General features: G+C 49.2%; 1 protein-coding gene across 1 annotated transcript; it reads left to right on the top strand.

Annotated features, from left to right (window-relative positions):
* Window positions 1-260: 260 nt before the first annotated feature.
* P2RX2 (purinergic receptor P2X 2) lies at window positions 261-17536 on the top strand. Its single transcript, XM_033174365.1, has 12 exons — window positions 261-412; window positions 3847-3982; window positions 5545-5616; window positions 5800-5866; window positions 6522-6615; window positions 7531-7611; window positions 7869-8007; window positions 12158-12288; window positions 14731-14821; window positions 15742-15807; window positions 15923-16000; window positions 17429-17536. Exons 1-12 carry the CDS (start codon window positions 282-284, stop codon window positions 17531-17533), a joined length of 1191 nt encoding a protein of 396 aa, XP_033030256.1. The 5' UTR covers window positions 261-281; the 3' UTR covers window positions 17534-17536.

The following is a 17536-nucleotide window of genomic DNA, read 5'->3' as shown; positions in this document are numbered from 1 at the left end:
GGCAGATGTGATTTGGTCCTTGCAAGAGGAGCGAGCAAGGAGGATAAGGTCTCCCTGGCGTCGACCAGAATGTGGAAACTGAGGATGGGGTGGTTCTTGCTGGGACATCGTGAGCAGAGCGTGCCGGAGTGAAACACTATACGGTTGCAGCAGGGAGAGCTAGATCCCTATCTTCATCATCACACCTCTCCAGAAGACTTCAGGGGGTTTGTGTGCTGCTGTTTGCCTGGAGTCCGCCCCCACCCCCCCCACCCCACGCTTCTAACCCTGGGGGGAAATACATGATGGGGTGCCTGGATTATTTCTGGGAGTTCTGGAACTACGAGACTCCCAAAGTGATTGTGGTGAAGAACAGGAACCTTGGGGTCATCTATAGACTTGTTCAGCTTCTCATCCTGGTCTATTTCATCTGGTAAGTCTGGGCTGTCTATGGGAAGTGGTGCAATCCGGTGTTTGTTTGTTTGTTTGTTTTTGAGACTCAGAACTGAGCATTTGGATAGAGCTCAGTTGGTGCCGACAGTGCTACCCCCCCCCCCCATAAAAAATGTTTGGGGGGAACTCTCATTTTGACTCAATAAAACCACCGTTTTATAGTTCAAATCGGGGAAAATAAATACAGTATATGGACCAAAGTGCAAAGATTCACAAAATGTTTAGGGGTATGCGTACCCTTGTGTCCCCCCTCCCAAGAAAAAAAGCACTGGGTGCCATAACACCAAAGTTGCAGGTTTGATCCCAGCTGCATCTTCTTGCATTGCAGACAGTTGGGCAAGAAGATTCCCGGGGTCCTTTTCAACTCTACAGTTCTAGGATCAGAACTGAATGGGGTGGCCAGTGATGGGGAAATGTATTTTCCATTAAATTTCTTATAAATGTGGGAAGTGAGCCCTGCTGCATTTGGGGGGGGCAGTGACTTTTGCTTGTCTTGCTTAGTGGGCTCCATAGCTGTCAAGTTTCGGATTTGAAAATAAGGGATCAGCACCCTCACCTGTCCCGGGGACAGTCTACAGTTCTCAGGGACAGTCCACGCTGTGGTAATCCCCCCAGGCTACAAATTAATTTACACCAGGAAAGAGCTCCCAGGAAAGAGAAATCAGGGCAGAGAAAAGAAAGCACTTATTCATGCAGCACACGGTTAACCTCTGGAACTCCCTGCCACAGGGAGCAGCGATGGCCACCAACTTGGATGGCTTTAGAAAAGGATTAGGCAAATTCATGCAGGAGGAGAGGACCACTGATGGCTTCTGGCCAGGTTGGCTCTGCTCTGCCTCCAGTTAGGGGCAGCAATGCTTAATCTGAGAACCTGTTGCCGAAAAACATTTGTCTATTTTATCTTCTTCTTTTATATGTCTGTCTGTCTGTCTGTCTGTCTGTTTGTTATTAGGTATTTATATTCCACCTTTTTCTCCAAGGAGCTCCCTGGTCCTAGTCCTCATTTAATCCCCACAACAGTCCTGTGAGGTAGGCAGGCAGGCAGGCAGGGCTGAGAAAGGCAGGGACCCAAGGAGTCCCCGGACTCCAACTCTCCTTCCCGGAAATTAGGGAAATTTAAGGGATATCAACAATAAGGGATAGCTGCGGGAAATGGCTTGGAATAAGGGAGTTTCCCGCAAAAAAGGGAGACTTGACAGCTATGGTGGGCTCCTATTTGTGCTTTTTTAAGTTGTTCATCGATTATCTAGAATTAGGGGTGAGCAATGAGGTGGGGACGTTTGCTGATGATTCTAAATCATTCAAGGTTCTTAGAAGAAAGAGAGATTGCTCAGAGCACCAATAGGACCTCTCTCCAAACTGAGTGAACGGGCAGCAAAATGGCAAATACAATTATGTGTCAGCAAATGTAAATGTATCTGAAGAAGTGTACATGCACACGAAAACTCATACCAAGAACAAACTTAGTTGGTCTCTAAGGTGCTACTGGAAGGATTATTTTTAATTTTTTTCAATTTTGTTTTAGCAAATGTAAAGTCAGGGCAAAAATTAATAATCTTAATTTCATATAGGCACTCATGGGATCTGAACTGGCAGTGGCGGACCGGGGACGAGAGTTTGGGATCGTACCAGATTTCTTAGGGAATACGTCAACCTAGTGTGTGGTTTTGCTGTGAAAAGGGCAAAAGTCCATGCTGCAGATAATTCGGAAAGTAATCGAAATTAGAACTGTCAGTATCATAACCAGGGCTATTTTTCTAAAAAAAAAGGTGCCGGAACTCACCTCCCTTATATAACGGCAACGACGCCCTCCTGAGAGGTGCTGGAATGGAATTAAAAAAGCCCTGTTGATAGACGATATGTGACCACATTTAGAGTACAGTTCTGGTCAGCACACCTCGGAAAGGATATTGTATAATTGGAAAAGGGGAATCAAAGAGATCAAGGCGATGATGGACAGACTCCCGATGAGAAAAAGTTGTAGTGTTTGGGAATTTTTAGTTTAGAGAACAGGTGAGTAAGTGGCCACACGGTAGAAGTTTTTTAAAAATTATGCAAATAATAATAATAATAATAATAATAATAATAATAATAATAATAATAATAATAATAATTTACTTATACCCCGCCCATCTGGCCCAGTCTGGGCATCTCCTATCATCATCATCATCATCATCATCAAGCAATAAAACATTAAAAACTTCCCTAAGTATGGCTGCCTTCTGATGTCTTTTAAAAGTCAGATAGTGGTTGATTTCCTTGACATCTGACGGAGAGGTTGGATAGAGAGAATCTTTCCTCCCTCTCTCAGAACACTAGAACTAGTGGACATCCCCTTTGTTGGAAGATTCCGGAGAGATAAAATGAAGTGCTTCACACAATGGATAGTTCAACTTTGGAACTCACTGCCACAGGAGGCAGCGATGGCCACCAACTGGAATGGCTTTGAAAGATGATTGGACAAATTCAGGAAGGAGAGGGCTATCGATGGCTGCTAGCCATGATGGCTATGCTCTGTCTCCACAGTTGGAGGCAGCACTGCTTCTTCTGAATCCCAGTTGCTGGGAACCACAGGTGGGGAGAATGTTGCTCTAGTGCTCAGGTCCTGCTGTGGGTCCCCCCCCCCAGGCATCTAGGCAGCCCCTATGAGAGCAGGAGGCTGGACTAGGTGGACCAGTTACCAGGGTCTCCTCATGTTCTTAATAAAAGGTTTTAGTCTTTAAGGTGTTATAGGAAAAAACTGCTCCTTTTCCCTTATGGGGTATCCAGGAGCCCGTATAGAGTCCTTAAGTGGGTTCCCTATCTGCAGGAGAAAGTAACAGAGGTCAACCAGAGAATACTGAGAAGCAAAGCGGCTCCTAAGCCTGATCTTTATTAAACTGTTGCAACAGGGTCCCCACTCACCACACGCAGGAGGGAGGAGAGAACCCCAAACAATGGTGCACAAGCCCTTATATAGACTTTTGAAATCGCCCACCCTGTAGCCCAAGACCACCCCCAAAAAAATCATACATACATCACAGAAGGAGGCAGTCTACAGCAGAAATCCTGTCTGCCAGGATACCTGACAATGGTCACTGATTGCTTTACCTGGGCAGCCTGGCCATTCTTGTGTGATGGTAAATACAGGTCACAGGCTCACCCTATTCAAACACAAATGTGCCCTTAAGACAGGTAAGCAAAAGACAGTGGGGAGGGTTTCCCATTTCCTTCCTCCTTGCAGAGAAATATTGGAGGTCAGTTTGGGAGAGTCAAACTGGCATCAGGATTGCTCTCCTGTTCTATTTTCAGACACGTGGTTTATATACTTATGCATGTGTTTGCCTTGTACATTTATGAATGTTTATTCTATATTTGGGACCTTAGAATTCTTATAAACAAAGGTGCTACAAGACTCTGCTGTTTTCTCAACAGGTACGTGTTTATCATCCAGAAGGGCTACCAGGAGAGCGAGTCGGGCCCAGAAAGCTCTGTCATCACTAAAGTGAAGGGTGTCAGTCGCTCTCAGCACAAGGTCTGGGATGTGGAGGAATATGTGAAGCCCCCAGAGGTGAGCACGCGAGAGCGCCCTCTGCAGACAGGGCGAGGAACACGCACCTGAACTCAGCGGCGGAAGAAGCACAGGGATGTCGCCTCTGGATTATGGAAGGCAAAAGGAGGCAAAGGGTGCCCTCCTGACTGGGGTGCCAACTTGAATAAAATATTTGGTGGTGGGGCTTGCATAATCAATCACATGACATGACACACGCACACCATTTGAATGGCAATGCCCAGTAACATAGGGGTGGCCTAGCACCCTCAACTGGGGTGTGTGTGTTTGTGAAGGGACCCCAAGGAGTTGGCTCTTATGCCTCCAGATGGTTCTGGACTACAACTCCCATGATTCCTGATGTGGCCACAGACCATGCTGGCTGGGAAACCCAACCTCTGCAGGACACCACAATCTTTCTCCCTGGTGATAAGGTCTCCAACGATGCCATTTGATAAAAACCTGTGTGGGACATCGTGTAGAGCCTTTGGGGCAAAAATGGGGCAAATGCTCTGCTTCCAGAACCATTCTTTTTTGAGGGGGAGGAGACTCCAGAACCCTTTTTTGGGGGGTGGGGAGACTCAATTATGTTTATTGGGTAACTCAAATAGGGAGAGAGCTGTGTACTCAGGTCCTGCTTGCAGGCTTTCCACTGAGGCAGAGCCGGCCCAACCACGAGGCAAGTTGAGGTGATTGCCTCAGGTGGCAGAATCCACAGGGGCAGCAAATCCTGACTAGATCTCTATTCCCCCTTTGTTCCCGATGTAGATCATCACTCACCTCTTCTTACCTGGTGGGAAGGGGACACCCATTTTGTGGTTTGCCTCAGGTTCCAAAATGTCTTGAGCCGGCCCAACACTGAGGTATCTGTTTGGCCACTGTGAGAGGAGAGCAGAATGATGGGCTAGAGGGACCCCTCCCCCCTTTTAGCCTGACCCAGCAGCCAGTTTAGAACTTCTCAAGTTCTAAAAGTGCCCAGGATTCTCACGAGGCTGGTTGGTTGGATGCTTTGCCCACAAACACCTTTGGTGAAGCATCATGCATACATCATAGATACATCATACATATGTCACAAACAGGGCAGGGTCATCTGGCAGAAACTGGTTCATCAGGTTTGCCCCCAACCCACCCATGCTCTCCACCTTACACCCATCAAGTGATACAATGGAAATATTTACAAGTTCGTGGTTTTCCAGGCCAGGTAACCACACTTCTTTGTCCAGACTGAGAGCTAATCCATTCCTGGATGGTTTGCTATTGTCCATGGGATGACTACCTGTCTGGCACCCATTTGCCAGGATGCCAGTAATTACAGGTATCTCTTGTGCTAGGGGCTGCTGGGTACATGATCCCAGGTTTCAGGGATTATGGCTGTCTTTACTCATTTCCCAAGTTTCCCCTTGGTAGCCATTTCTTTCCCTGAGTCAAATGAAGTTGGAATAGTGTGGTGTCATGCGTTATGTGGTGCTTTGAGGAGACATTGTATGTGTGAACAAATTGGGGGGGGGGTTCACACTGCATGCTGCAGGGGCAACCCCCCCCATCATTCCTGTAACACCTCTAACTCTCCGTCTCGTCTTCAGGGAGGCAGCGTCTTCAGCATCATCACCCGTGTCCAAGTCACCCCCTCACAGACTCAGGACACCTGCCCCGAGGTAGGAATTGGCCGTGCCAAATATTTCACACCCCTGATTGGCTATCCACTTCCCGATTCCTTTATCTCAAAAGTTTGCCCGTTCATCAAAAGAGGCGCTACTAACCATCCCGCAAATGTTGTGCCCCGGGAACTATTGATCTTGCCGTGCTTCTCACTACTTTCTCCTGTCCGCCTTTTGCAGAACGTGAGGGCTCTGTGCCGCTCCGACAGGGACTGCGAGGCAGGAGAGATGGATATGCTGGGGAATGGTGAGCAATGGGGGTTGTCTCGTAACAGGAACCGGCGTGACTCAGGCTGTAAGCGAGCGAGTTGTGAAATCCCTGGCTTGGCTCTCTCTCCTGGGTTTATTTCTTTTCTTGCATCTGTACTCCGCTTTTCACCTGTTGTGGAACCTTGGGTTGTTCCCAGGTGTGCATGCAATTCCCAGGTGGCCCCACCCATCCAGGCACTGAGCAGGTTTAGACATTCAGCAAGGTGGTGCTTCTCCAGACCATGTCTTGGGACCCACAGCTGCAAACTTCCCAATCTTCTGCCTTCCAGATGTTCTTGAACTACAACTCCCATCAGCCCCAGCCAGCGACGTCATTTGTGACTACAACCCCTATTAGCCCCAGTCAGCACTGCCATTTTGAACTACAACTCCCATCAGCCCCAGCCTCCACAGCTGCATGACATTACGGCTGATGGGAGCACAGCTGTCCTGGCTGGCGCTGCTGGGAGTTGTAGTTCAAAACATCCATCTAGCAGTTACCAGGTTGGGGAAGGCTTCTTCGTGCAGATGCCATTCTCCCAGATGCCACCCCTCCTGGCAATATTGAGGTGCCAACAACCCATCAGGCTCAAAAAATGGGGTTGTGGGGTGACCAGCTTTCACCTGTGCCCCTGTTCTTTCATTCCTTATAGGAGAGAAGACAGGGCGCTGTATCTCCTATAACTACAGCAAGAAAACCTGTGAGATTAGAGCTTGGTGCCCAGTGGAGGACGCAGCATCTGTCAGGTAAGGAAGGACATGGAGATAAACAGAGTTAATAATAATAATAATAATAATAATAATAATAATAATAATAATAATAATTTATTTATACCCCGCCCATCTGGCTGGGTTTCCCCAGCCACTCTGGGCAGCTCCCAACAGAATATTAAAAAACACAATAAAACACCAAACATTAAAAACTTCCTTAAACAGGCCTGTCTTCAGCAGGGGCGGAGGAAGGGGGTGCGGTAGGTGCGGTCCTCCCTGGGTGTCACCATTAAGGGGGGTGAGAAAATGCCAGGTGGCACTCACCGCAGGGCCTGCAGTGCGCCCGAGCCACGCCTCTCTCCTGGGAATGACGCAGCGGCTTAGGCGCTCGCAGGCTCTGCGCTGCCCAAACGGTCCACCCCACTGCCTCCCCCCAGCTGTAGGGCGGCTGAGTGGGAGGAGGCAGGCAAACTCCAGAGGCCCTGCCCCTATGGGTGTGCCCTGCCCCTATGGGTGGCTCGCCCCGCCCTGGGCGCACTGCCCCAGGCGCCTGAGCGGCTTCCTCCGCTGCTGGCCTTCCAATGTTTTCTGAAAGTCAGATATTTGTTCATTTCCTTGACATCTGATGGGAGGGCGGGTGCCACTATCGAGAAGGCCCTCTGCCTGGTTCCCTGTAACTTCACTTCCTGCAGTGAGGGAACTGCCAGAAGGCCCTCAGAGCTGAACCTCGGTGGCTGAACGATGGGGGTGGAGATGCTCCTTCAGGTACTCTGGACCAAGGCCATTTAGGGCTTTAAAGGTCAGCACCAACACTTTGAATTGTGCTTGGAAACGTACTGGGAGCCAGTGTAGGTCTTTCAGGAGCGGTGTTATATGTGTATGCTAGTGTATGTGTTTGTGTGCGTGATCTTTTCTATCCTGACTTTAACAGCAGACATCTTTGCTTCCTAGTGAGAACTTGTCAAAGATGGCTCCAGAATTCACCATCCTCATCAAAAACAACATCCATTTCCCTCGCTTCCGGTTTACCAAGTAAGAGCACCAGCGCATCCAGGTTGGGTTGGTCGCCTGACCCAAGTCCTAGGCCCTTGGAGGGAAGTTCCCAAACTGGGTTCCAAAATCTTGACCTGCCCGGTGACTGCGATGCATGCAGAATGAAGTCCGATGGCGGATTTGCCCTTGTGTGCCAACTTGGCTTTTTCTGATGCGCTTTTGCTTGCCAGAAAAAGTCCAGCAGCACACAGGAAGGAGAGTTTTGGCTCCTGATCCTTGTTCCGTCTTCTCACCAGAGGGAACGTCAAGGACAACGACGACAGCTACCTGAAGAGCTGCACCTTCAACGAAACCACAGGCCTCTACTGCCCCATCTTCAAGCTGGGCTTCATCGTGGAGCAGGCGGGAGAGAACTTCACCCAGCTGGCTGAAAAGGTAAAGATTGTGTAGGATGTACAAAGTCAGGTCCATCTGGTTCAGAACTGGTCGGCAGCCATGTCTCTCCAGGGCTTCAGGCAGGGAGTATCTCCCAACTCTACCTGGAGATGCTGCCGGAGATGGAACGTTGAATCTTCTGCATGCAAAGAACATGCTGGACTCTGAAAAAGAAGTTGGGTCCCTATGATTGTAAGAAAATCTAGTCCCTATGATTGTAAGAAAAAATAGTGCTGAACTAAACATGTAGATGGGACACAGGTGGCGCTGTGGGTTAAACCACAGAGCCTAGGGCTTGCCGATCGGAAGGTCAGTGGTTTGAATCCCCGTGATGGGGTGAGCTCCTGTTGTTCAGTCCCTGCTCCTGCCAACCTAGCAGTTCAAAAGCATGCAATGCAAGTAGATAAATAGGTACCACTCCGGCGGGAAGGTAAACGGTGTTTCCGTGTGCTGCTCTGGTTGGCCAGAAGTGGCTTTGTCATGCTGGCCACATGACTTGGAAGCTGTACGCCGGCTCCCTCGGCCAGTAAAGAGAGATGAGCACTGCAACCCCAGAGTCGTCCGTGACTTGACCTAATGGTCAGGGGCCCCTTTACCTTTACCTAAACATGTAGGTGCCTCCTATTCAACCAGACCCCTGGTCCTTCTAGTGGTTCTCCATGGTTTCAGGAGTCTTTCCTACCAGGAGATGCTGGCAGAGATTGAATCTGAGGCCTTCTACATGCCAAGCAGATGCTCTGCTACTGAGCTACATTTCCGCTATTGCAGGAATGTCCAAAGTCCATTTTGGGGGCCTAATTCGGCCCCTGTGGCAGTTTATTTCAAGTTCAATGCTTAAAAAAGCTCAACAACTTTGGGGTAAAATTGGGGGGGGGGGAGCTGAACTTGAACAGTGCCAAATGCAATCGAAGGAATGACTGGGAACAAACTCAGTACCGAAAACAAGTTGTGTTGCTTTTGTCAGGGGTTGGCTCAGATCAGGAGCGCCTAAGTGGAAGCGTTCTTAACAGGGCTTGCGTCGGGCACCAAATTTAAACATTGCTAAAGGCAAGCCCCATTGCAAGTGTTGAAAACCAACAGCAAACATCGTCCCTGAATGTTGGTCATGCTGGGTGAGGCTGATGGAACTCCAATGACCTCTGGAGGGCAGCAGGTTCGAAAGGATGGCTTAGATTTAGGACCTCTGTCTGGGGGCAGGGGAGAGAAATCCAATCCAATTCAATTCAAATTTAAGGAGCACCTGCCTAATTCACACTTCCCAAAACAATACTCAAACCGAAACAGCCGTCCTTTGAAATTTGCATATCTGCAGTTTCCCCCCCGTGCAGTTATACAGCCAAACAACGGGTGCAAAAATGTGCAAATGTTAGCTTAAATAATTGCACAGAATGCAAAATGTATATATATCAGGAGGAGAGGAAATCACATTAAAACGCTGATGGATTTTCATAAACCACAAACTCGTTTGGAAACCTGGAGAACTGAACTTAAGTTTGGGGAAATTCTCACACGGAGAGAAACAGAAATCGACAGATTTGCCCATCGTTGTATCTTCCGGCAACTGGGCAAGTTTGCTTTGGTGGGTGGAGGTGGGCGGGCTTCCCCCTTGCCCACTTCAGAAGCTCCAGCCTGATGCTTCCTGCTCCACAACCCCCGCCAACTTGTGGGATGCCCACAACCTCCCTCAGGTTGCCAATTCCGGGTAGCTGGCCGCCCTCTAATTGCCTTTCTCTTCATATCAATCAGCCCCAATCGACTCTCATCGCTCTCCTGGGATGGAAGGTATATTATCGGTTGCTTCAGTGAAGCTCATCTCTCAGCCATCCCGGCTGCTCCTAACCCTGTGGGATTAGCTCTTCGGCTAGATGGACTCCACACTCTCACTTACCACAGCAAGGATTTCATTGACCAGGGGAGTAATGAAGTGGGGCAGAGAGTCAGTGTGGCCTAGTGGTTAGAGAGCTGGACTATCGCCTGGGAGAGCAGGGTTCAAATCCCCACTTGGCTGTGAAGCTCTCTAGGCAAGACCTTGGGCCAGTCGTAGGCACATGAGAAGCTGCCTTATAGTGAGCCAGGCCTTTGGTCCATCTAGCTCCATATTGTCTACACTGACTGGCAGCAGCTCTCCGGGATTTCAGGCAGGGGGTCTCTCTCCTAACCCTACTGGAGATGCTGGGGATTAAATGAGGAGGAAGAGAACCACATATGCCACTTTGGGGTGAAAAAGGTGGGATATAAATGCAATAAAGAAATGCTACCAGGGTGTGAAGGGCAGTAGATTCTGTATCAACAGGGTTGAAAATGAAGCGGCCGATATCCTGATGCCACCATACAAATCTATGGATCAGCTGTGCTTGGAATATGGTGTGCTGTTCTGGTCACCTCCCCTCAACAAGGATACTGTAGAGTTGGAGAAGTTTCTTTCTTTTTCTTTCTTTTTTGACAACATAATAAATAAATAAATAAGAATAAAAATGTGCACCCCACCACCAAGACCATTCCATTGTAACCATCTGACCTCCCAAAATTTCAGCACCTTTTGCGATGGTTTGGCCCTTTTCCGTTTTAGCAGTAGAAATTCTACAAACGCCCCCCGTATCGCCTCAGAATCACTTCTCCTGCATATTCCCCGTCTTGCCTTAATCGCACATGTTAATTTATCATTAATAGCTATATCCCACACCTCTTTATACCATCTTTCCATTTCGGAGGAAGAAGGGCCTTCTCGGTAGTGGTGCCCACCCTGTGGAATGCCCTCCCGCCAGATGTCAAGGAAATCAACAACTATCTGACTTTTAGAAGATGTGAAGGCAGTCCTGTTTTTAATGTGTGATGTTTTATTCTGTTTTTAATCTGTTGGGAGCCACCCAGAGTGGCTGGGGAAACCCAGCCAGATGGGTGGGGTGGTGGTGGTGGTGGTGGTAGTAGTAGTAGTAGTAGTAGTAGTAGTAGTAGTAATATATTATATTCAGGTAGGTAGCCGTGTTGGTCTGATGCAGTTGAAATACATATATAATTAAATAAATTGTCCAGTAGCACCTTAAAGGTAAAGGGATCCCTGACCATTAGGTCCAGTCGCGGACGACTCTGGGGTTGCGGTGCTCATCTTACTTTATTGGCTGAGGGAGCCGACGTACAGCTTCCGGGTCATGTGGCCAGCATGACTAAGCCGCTTCTGGCGAACCAGAGCAGCACATGGAAACGCCGTTTACCTTCCCGCCGGAGTGGTACCTATTTATCTACTTGCACTTTGTCATGCTTTCGAACTGCTAGGTGGGCAGGAGCTGGGACTGAGCAATGGGAGCTCACCCTGTCGCAGGGATTCGAACCGCCGACCTTCTGATCGACAAGCCCTAGGCTCTGTAGTTTAACCCACAGTGCCACCCGCATCCCTCAGCACCACCCGCCACCTTAGAGACCAACTAAGTTTGTTCTTGGTATAAGCTTTTGTGTGCATGCACACTTTTTCAGATCTCCCATCTCCCACTACTCTCCTGATAAAAACCCCACCCTCCCACTAAATATAAGGGTCTGGTGACTTCTGTTTCAGTGTATCTGAAGAAGTCCTCCCCGGCCGAAGTCGGGTTCAGGGTGGCTAACATCGGATACATAACATTGGTATAAAATCAAACAATAATTAAATTACCTCCTAAAAACATCTCAAAATCAAATTAAAGTCTAATTAGATGGCTTTCCACAGGGTTAGGGCTGGGAACAGTAAGTGCTCCACTGAACTGAAATTTCAGCCTTCACGACATAGGAAGACAGCCAAGTGAACAGCTATTTTGGTGGAGGAGGGTCAAGATATTAACTGATATGCATGAAATTTCATATATAGCTATATAATCCCTAGTATAGTAAGATAAGACCTTCGGAGCAGGCATTAAAAAAAAAGTTTCTTATGAACCGTCCAGAAGGGCAGTAATTGTTCCTTGATAATTTGTCACCCTCTCCATTATGGAACATGGGCGAACCGCCCCCTACGCCCCTCTTGCTACGCCCCTGTTTGTACCCTCCCTGCATCTCCAACACCTCCCCTTTCAAGTGGCAGTGGTGATGATGTGGGCACCATGGAGACACTGGCCAGGGTGGGCTTGTGGTGTTTGGAAAGAGGTCTTCTCCCTTAGCTGATCCCACTTTCCCTCGGCAGGGCGGCGTTATTGGGGTGATCATTAACTGGAATTGCAACCTGGACCTGCCGGATACGAAGTGCAACCCCCGCTATTCCTTCCGCAGGCTCGACCCCAAGTGGGCCCAGGCCTCCTCCGGATACAATTACAGGTAACAGCACCTCCTTCTTCTGGAAGGAAAGGCTCAAGCTGTTTTGCTACCTTTGGCAAAGGAAGATCCCTTCATTGTGTCATAAGAAAAAGCTGTTCCTTTTCCCTTCTGGGGTACCCTGTATAGAGTCCTTAAGTGGGTTCCCCACTTAACAGAGAAAATAACAGAAGCCAACCAGAGAATGAGGGGTGTGGGTGGCGCTGTGGGTTATACCACAGAGCCTAGGGCTTGCTGATCAGAAGGTCGGCGGTTCGAATCCCTGTGACGGGGTGAGCTCCTGTTGCTCGGTCCCTGCTCCTGCCCACCTAGCAGTTTGAAAGCACGTCAAAGTGCAAGTAGATAAGTAGGTATCACTCTGGCAGGAAGGCAAACGATGTGAGGGTAAACGGCATTTCCATGCGCTGCTCTGGTTTGCCAGAAACAGCTTAGTTATGCTGGCCACATGACCCAGAAGCTGTACACCGATTCCCTCGGCCAGTAATGCGAGATGAGTGCCGCAACTCCAGAGCCGGACACGACTGGACCTAATGGTCAGGGGTCCCTTTACCTTTAACCAGAGAATATTGAGAAGCAAAGCGGCTAGTAAGCCAGATCTTTATTCAAGGAACTGTTGCAACAGGGTCCTCCCCACTCGCCACACACAGGAGGGAGGAGGAACCCAGAACAATGGTGTGTAAGCCCTTATATAGACTTCTGAAATCGCTCACCCTGTAGCCCAAGACTACCCCCCCCAATACATCATACATACATCACAGAAGGAGGCAGTCTACAGCAGAAATACATCACAGGAGGCGGTCTCCAGCAGAAATCCTGTCTGCCAGGATACCTGACAATGGTCACTGATTGCATTACCTGGGCAGACTGGCCCTTCTTTTGTGATTGTAAATACTTCAATTCCTGAATCCAGGTCACAGGCTCACCCTATTCACACACAAATGCGCCCTTAAGACAGGTAAGCAAAAGACAGTGGAGAGGGTTTCCCATTTCCTTCCTCCTTGCAGAGAAATATTTGAGTTGAATTTGGGAGAGTCAAACTGGCTTCAGGATTGCTCCCCTGTACTATTTCAGACATGCGGTTTATATACTTGTGTATGTGTTTGCCTTGTACATTTACGAACGCTCATTTTCTACTTGGGACCTTAGAATTCTTAAACACTTGTATCGTTTGTGCTGGTGGGATTTCAGTGGTTTGCGGTGAAACTTTTCGTAGGGCCAGAGGTGCCAGCTTGCGATGGTGATTGGAGCAGGGCAGAAGCTTCCTGGGCTTTGGGAAAGACGCCCCAGGCCTCTGACAGGATTATGAATCCCCGCTGCCTCCTTTCCAAACCTGCAGAGGCTTTGGGTAGATGGCAGGATAGCTCTTGGACCCCATCAGAGCATCACGCCTCTTCCCTAAGCCGGGCAAAAACTTCCTGGGCTCCGGGAAGGAGGCACCAGGCTTTAATACTTTAATTTACCTAATCCCCCTGGTCCACTGACCACACACCACGGGTGCATTTGTGTGTTTGTGGTGCAGTGTGACAAATGCATCTCCTGGCTCGCTTGTACAGCGCCAGAGCCAACTCAAGACATTTAGCTGCCCGAGGGTGATCAGAGCAGCCTCTTCTTCCACACTGATCCTCGTAGAGATAACTACACAGGAGCTGGAATCTAGTACCCAGTTTCTTCGAGTGGTCAATCAGATGCCTCCAGGATGCCCACAAGCGCGCATGAAAGCCATAGCCCTCCTGCAATGCTGTTGCTTCCATGTGGCCACCGTGCTAAACCAGGGGTCAGCAGACTTTTTCAGCAGGGGGGCAGGCCCACTGTCCCTCAGACCATGTGGGGGGCCCGACTGTATTTTGGGAAAAAATATGAATGAATTCCTATGCCCCACAAATAACCCAGAGATGCATTTTAAATAGAAGCACACATTCTACTCATGTAAAAACACCAGCCAGGCCCCACAAATAACCCAGAGATGGATTTTAAATAAAAGGACACATTCTACTCATGTAAAAACACGCTGATTCCCGGACCGTCCGCAGGCTGGATTTAGAAGGTGATTGGGCTGGATCCGGCCCCTGGGCCTTAGTTTGCCTCGTTTCTACAGCTCCCTATCAATCCTCCATCCATAGAAGCAAGAGGCATGATCAGAGTTCAAAGGCACATTCTAGTGAGGGGTGTGGCCAGGGAGGGAAGAGTACACGGGCATTCCATGACATCACAGCTGTTCAGCCAATGAGTGAGTGGAGCAGCACTCACCATAGAATAGTGACCTTTTAAGCTCCAACATTTTCTACCAGGCGGCATATGTTTAGGTGGGGGAAATAAGTATTTTCTCGACAGCCTTGCTTACTGCCACTGCAGCCACGCAGGAGGGCCAGGATTCTCTGTGCCAAGGTTCTGGGTATTTTACAGCAGCAGCCAGCCTTGCTCACGCCCCTTGCTTTTGACCCCCAGGTTTGCCAAGTACTACAAGCACAGGGGCAAGAGCACACGCACCTTGATCAAGGCTTACGGCATCCGCATTGATGTGATTGTGCACGGGCAGGTAAGGGACAGAGATGCTTGCTGTAGGAGGGACATGGGGCTGGGCTACCAGGAAGCAGGCACTGCATTGCAAAAGTAGCATTTGAAGCAGGGCTTAGCGGAGGGTCTGGAGGAACCGTTTTCAGGCCAAGAGTGGCCTTCCCTTACAGACAAGCTTCAGGAATCACACGCCAGTAGAGGTTGGGGTGAAAGGCGAAGTCGGCAGGTACAAGAGAGATGCAACAGGTACATCTCTCTCTTACATCTCCTCCAGGGGTGGCTGTGGTCTAAACCACTGGACCTCTTGGGCTTGCTGACCAGGAGGTCAGCTGTTTGAATCCCCGCGACGGGGTGAGCTCCCATTGCTCTGTCCCAGCTCCAGCCAAACTAGCAGGAAGGTAAAGGCTCTTCCATGTGCTGTTTTCCGTCACTTTATTCCGTTGCGCCAGAAGTGGTTTAGCCCTGCTGGCCACATGACCCAGAAAGCTGTCTGTGGTCAAATGCTGGCTCCCACGGCCTGAAAGCGAGATGAGCGCCGCAACCCCATAGTCACCTTTGACTGGACTTAACCGTCCAAAGGTACCTTTACCTTTACAGTAGGCTACATTCTCTGGGAGGTTTGTGGGCATTCCTCCATGCATACCTGTCCCCCACCTGCCATCCAGGTAAGCAGGCAAGCAAGCAGCATAGCCCTAGTTCAAGGACATGTTCTAGACATGTCAAAAGCACTTGAGGTTACTATTATTGTTATCATTTATTTATTTACTTTGACTAGCCAAAGCCACTACAAAAGACAAAACGCATAAAACAGAGTAGAAGCAAAATAAAATGCATCGCAGTGTCAAAATAGTCATCAAAACCGGACATACTGTCAGATCAGTTAAATTCTTCAAGGTCACTGCAAGCGAGGCTAAGAGTGATTCTGTCCCTTTCTCCCCTTAGGCAGGGAAGTTCAGCCTTATCCCCACAATCATTAATCTGGCCACGGCGCTGACGTCAGTGGGAGTGGTGAGTATCACGGACCGTGGCCTCCTCTATCTTGCTTCATTCAATTTAAAAAAAAGGACTTTTCCTGTTCTGGTGTCAGTTGATCACTCTCCTCCTCCTCCTCCTCCTCTGGCAGGGCTCCTTCCTCTGCGACTGGATCTTGCTGACCTTCATGAACAAGAACGACGTCTACAGTGCCCGGAAGTTTGACCAGGTAGCGGGGAGGGTGCCCCTGAATGGACGGAGTAGATGGGGCTCAAGCCATCTGTGATCCTAGACCCCAAATGCTTGTGCTCCGTGACAAATCCACTGGGGAGCTCTGCCAACCCTGGGCCATCCGAGAGGGGCAAGAATTCTCAAAGAGCACCCCTCCCACCTTGGCAGAACTGGGGCTCTTTCTCACACCAGCTTGTTGGCCAAGCGCCGTTCAACGATGGGCTATCAAAATGAACCCAAAGGTTGCTCAGTGCACAGAGGAAAGAGCCCTGGAGGCTGGTCCATTAAAGGCAAATGGGGCACTGCCCCCCAACCTCAGTCTGCCCTCAGCCAGCCCCCCCCCCGACCTGCCTGCCTTCTTTCTTACAACCAGTTTGGTGTCTCTGCCTGTCATTGGTTCCGCTTCCTGTATTGCAAGGGGTTGGACGAGATGGCACATCAGGTCCCTTCCAACTCTACAATTCTGATTAAAAAACCCCATCTATTTATATTGCATCCCTCCCTGCCCCAGAGCCCCAAGGCCTTTTTCATTCTATGTGCTAAGAGTCCTCCACGCACCTTCAGTCTAAAATGGAACAGTCCATTCTATCATCTCGCTTTCTTGCAAGTGTAGGTCAGGCTGAACCATTGAGGGGATGGGGTGAGCAAAGCAGATGCTTTACCCACCTCCTTGCCAACCAGCCTTCAGTCTCTAGGTGGCGTCTGGCTGGGTTGGGACTCTGATCAGTCTTGCAACTGTTATAAGAAAAAAACTGCTCCTTTTCCCTTATGAGCTTTCCAGGAACCCGTATAGAGTCCTTAAGTGGGTTCCCTATCAGCAGGAGAAAATAACAAAGGCCAACCAGAGAATATTGAGAAGCAAAGCAGCTAGTAAGCCTGATCTTTATTCAAGGAACTGTTGCAACAGAGTCCCCACTCACCACACGGAGGTAGGAGAACCCGGAACAATGGTGCGCAAGGCCTTACATAGACTTTTGAAATTGCCCACCCTGTAGCCCAGACCACCCACCTGAAGCATCATACATACATCACAGGAGGCGGTCTACAGCAGAAATCTTGTCTGCCAGGATACCTGATAATGGTCACTGATTGCATTACCTGGGCAGCCTGGCCACTCTTTTGTGATGGTTAATACTTCAGTTCCTGAGTTCCAGGTCACAGGCTCACCCTATTCATACACAAAAACGCCCTTAAGGCAGGATTTGTAAGCAAAATGACAATAGGGAGGCTTTCCCCATTTCCCTCCCTTACTGCAGAGGAATATTTGAGGTCACTGGGAGAGTCAACAGGGCTTCAGGGTTGCTCTCCTGTACTATTTCAGACACGTGGTTCACCTTGTACATTTATGAACATTTAATTTATATTTGAGACCTTAGGATTCTTATAACACTACTGATGGCTTGTCCTTTCTCCCACATCTGGCCAGATGCCCAAGCTCCAAGAAGGAACTCCGACGACCGACTGCAGCATCACCGATTCCTGCACTCAAGCCTCCTCACCTGCAGACTCCAAAGCGCCCATCCATCTCTGAGGG

This window comes from Lacerta agilis, chromosome 17, assembly GCF_009819535.1.
Source record: "Lacerta agilis isolate rLacAgi1 chromosome 17, rLacAgi1.pri, whole genome shotgun sequence".
NCBI classification, from domain to species: Eukaryota; Metazoa; Chordata; class Lepidosauria; order Squamata; family Lacertidae; genus Lacerta; species Lacerta agilis.
The sequence above is the reverse complement of the archived record's forward strand: the minus strand, read 5'-3'. Positions and strand labels throughout refer to the sequence as shown.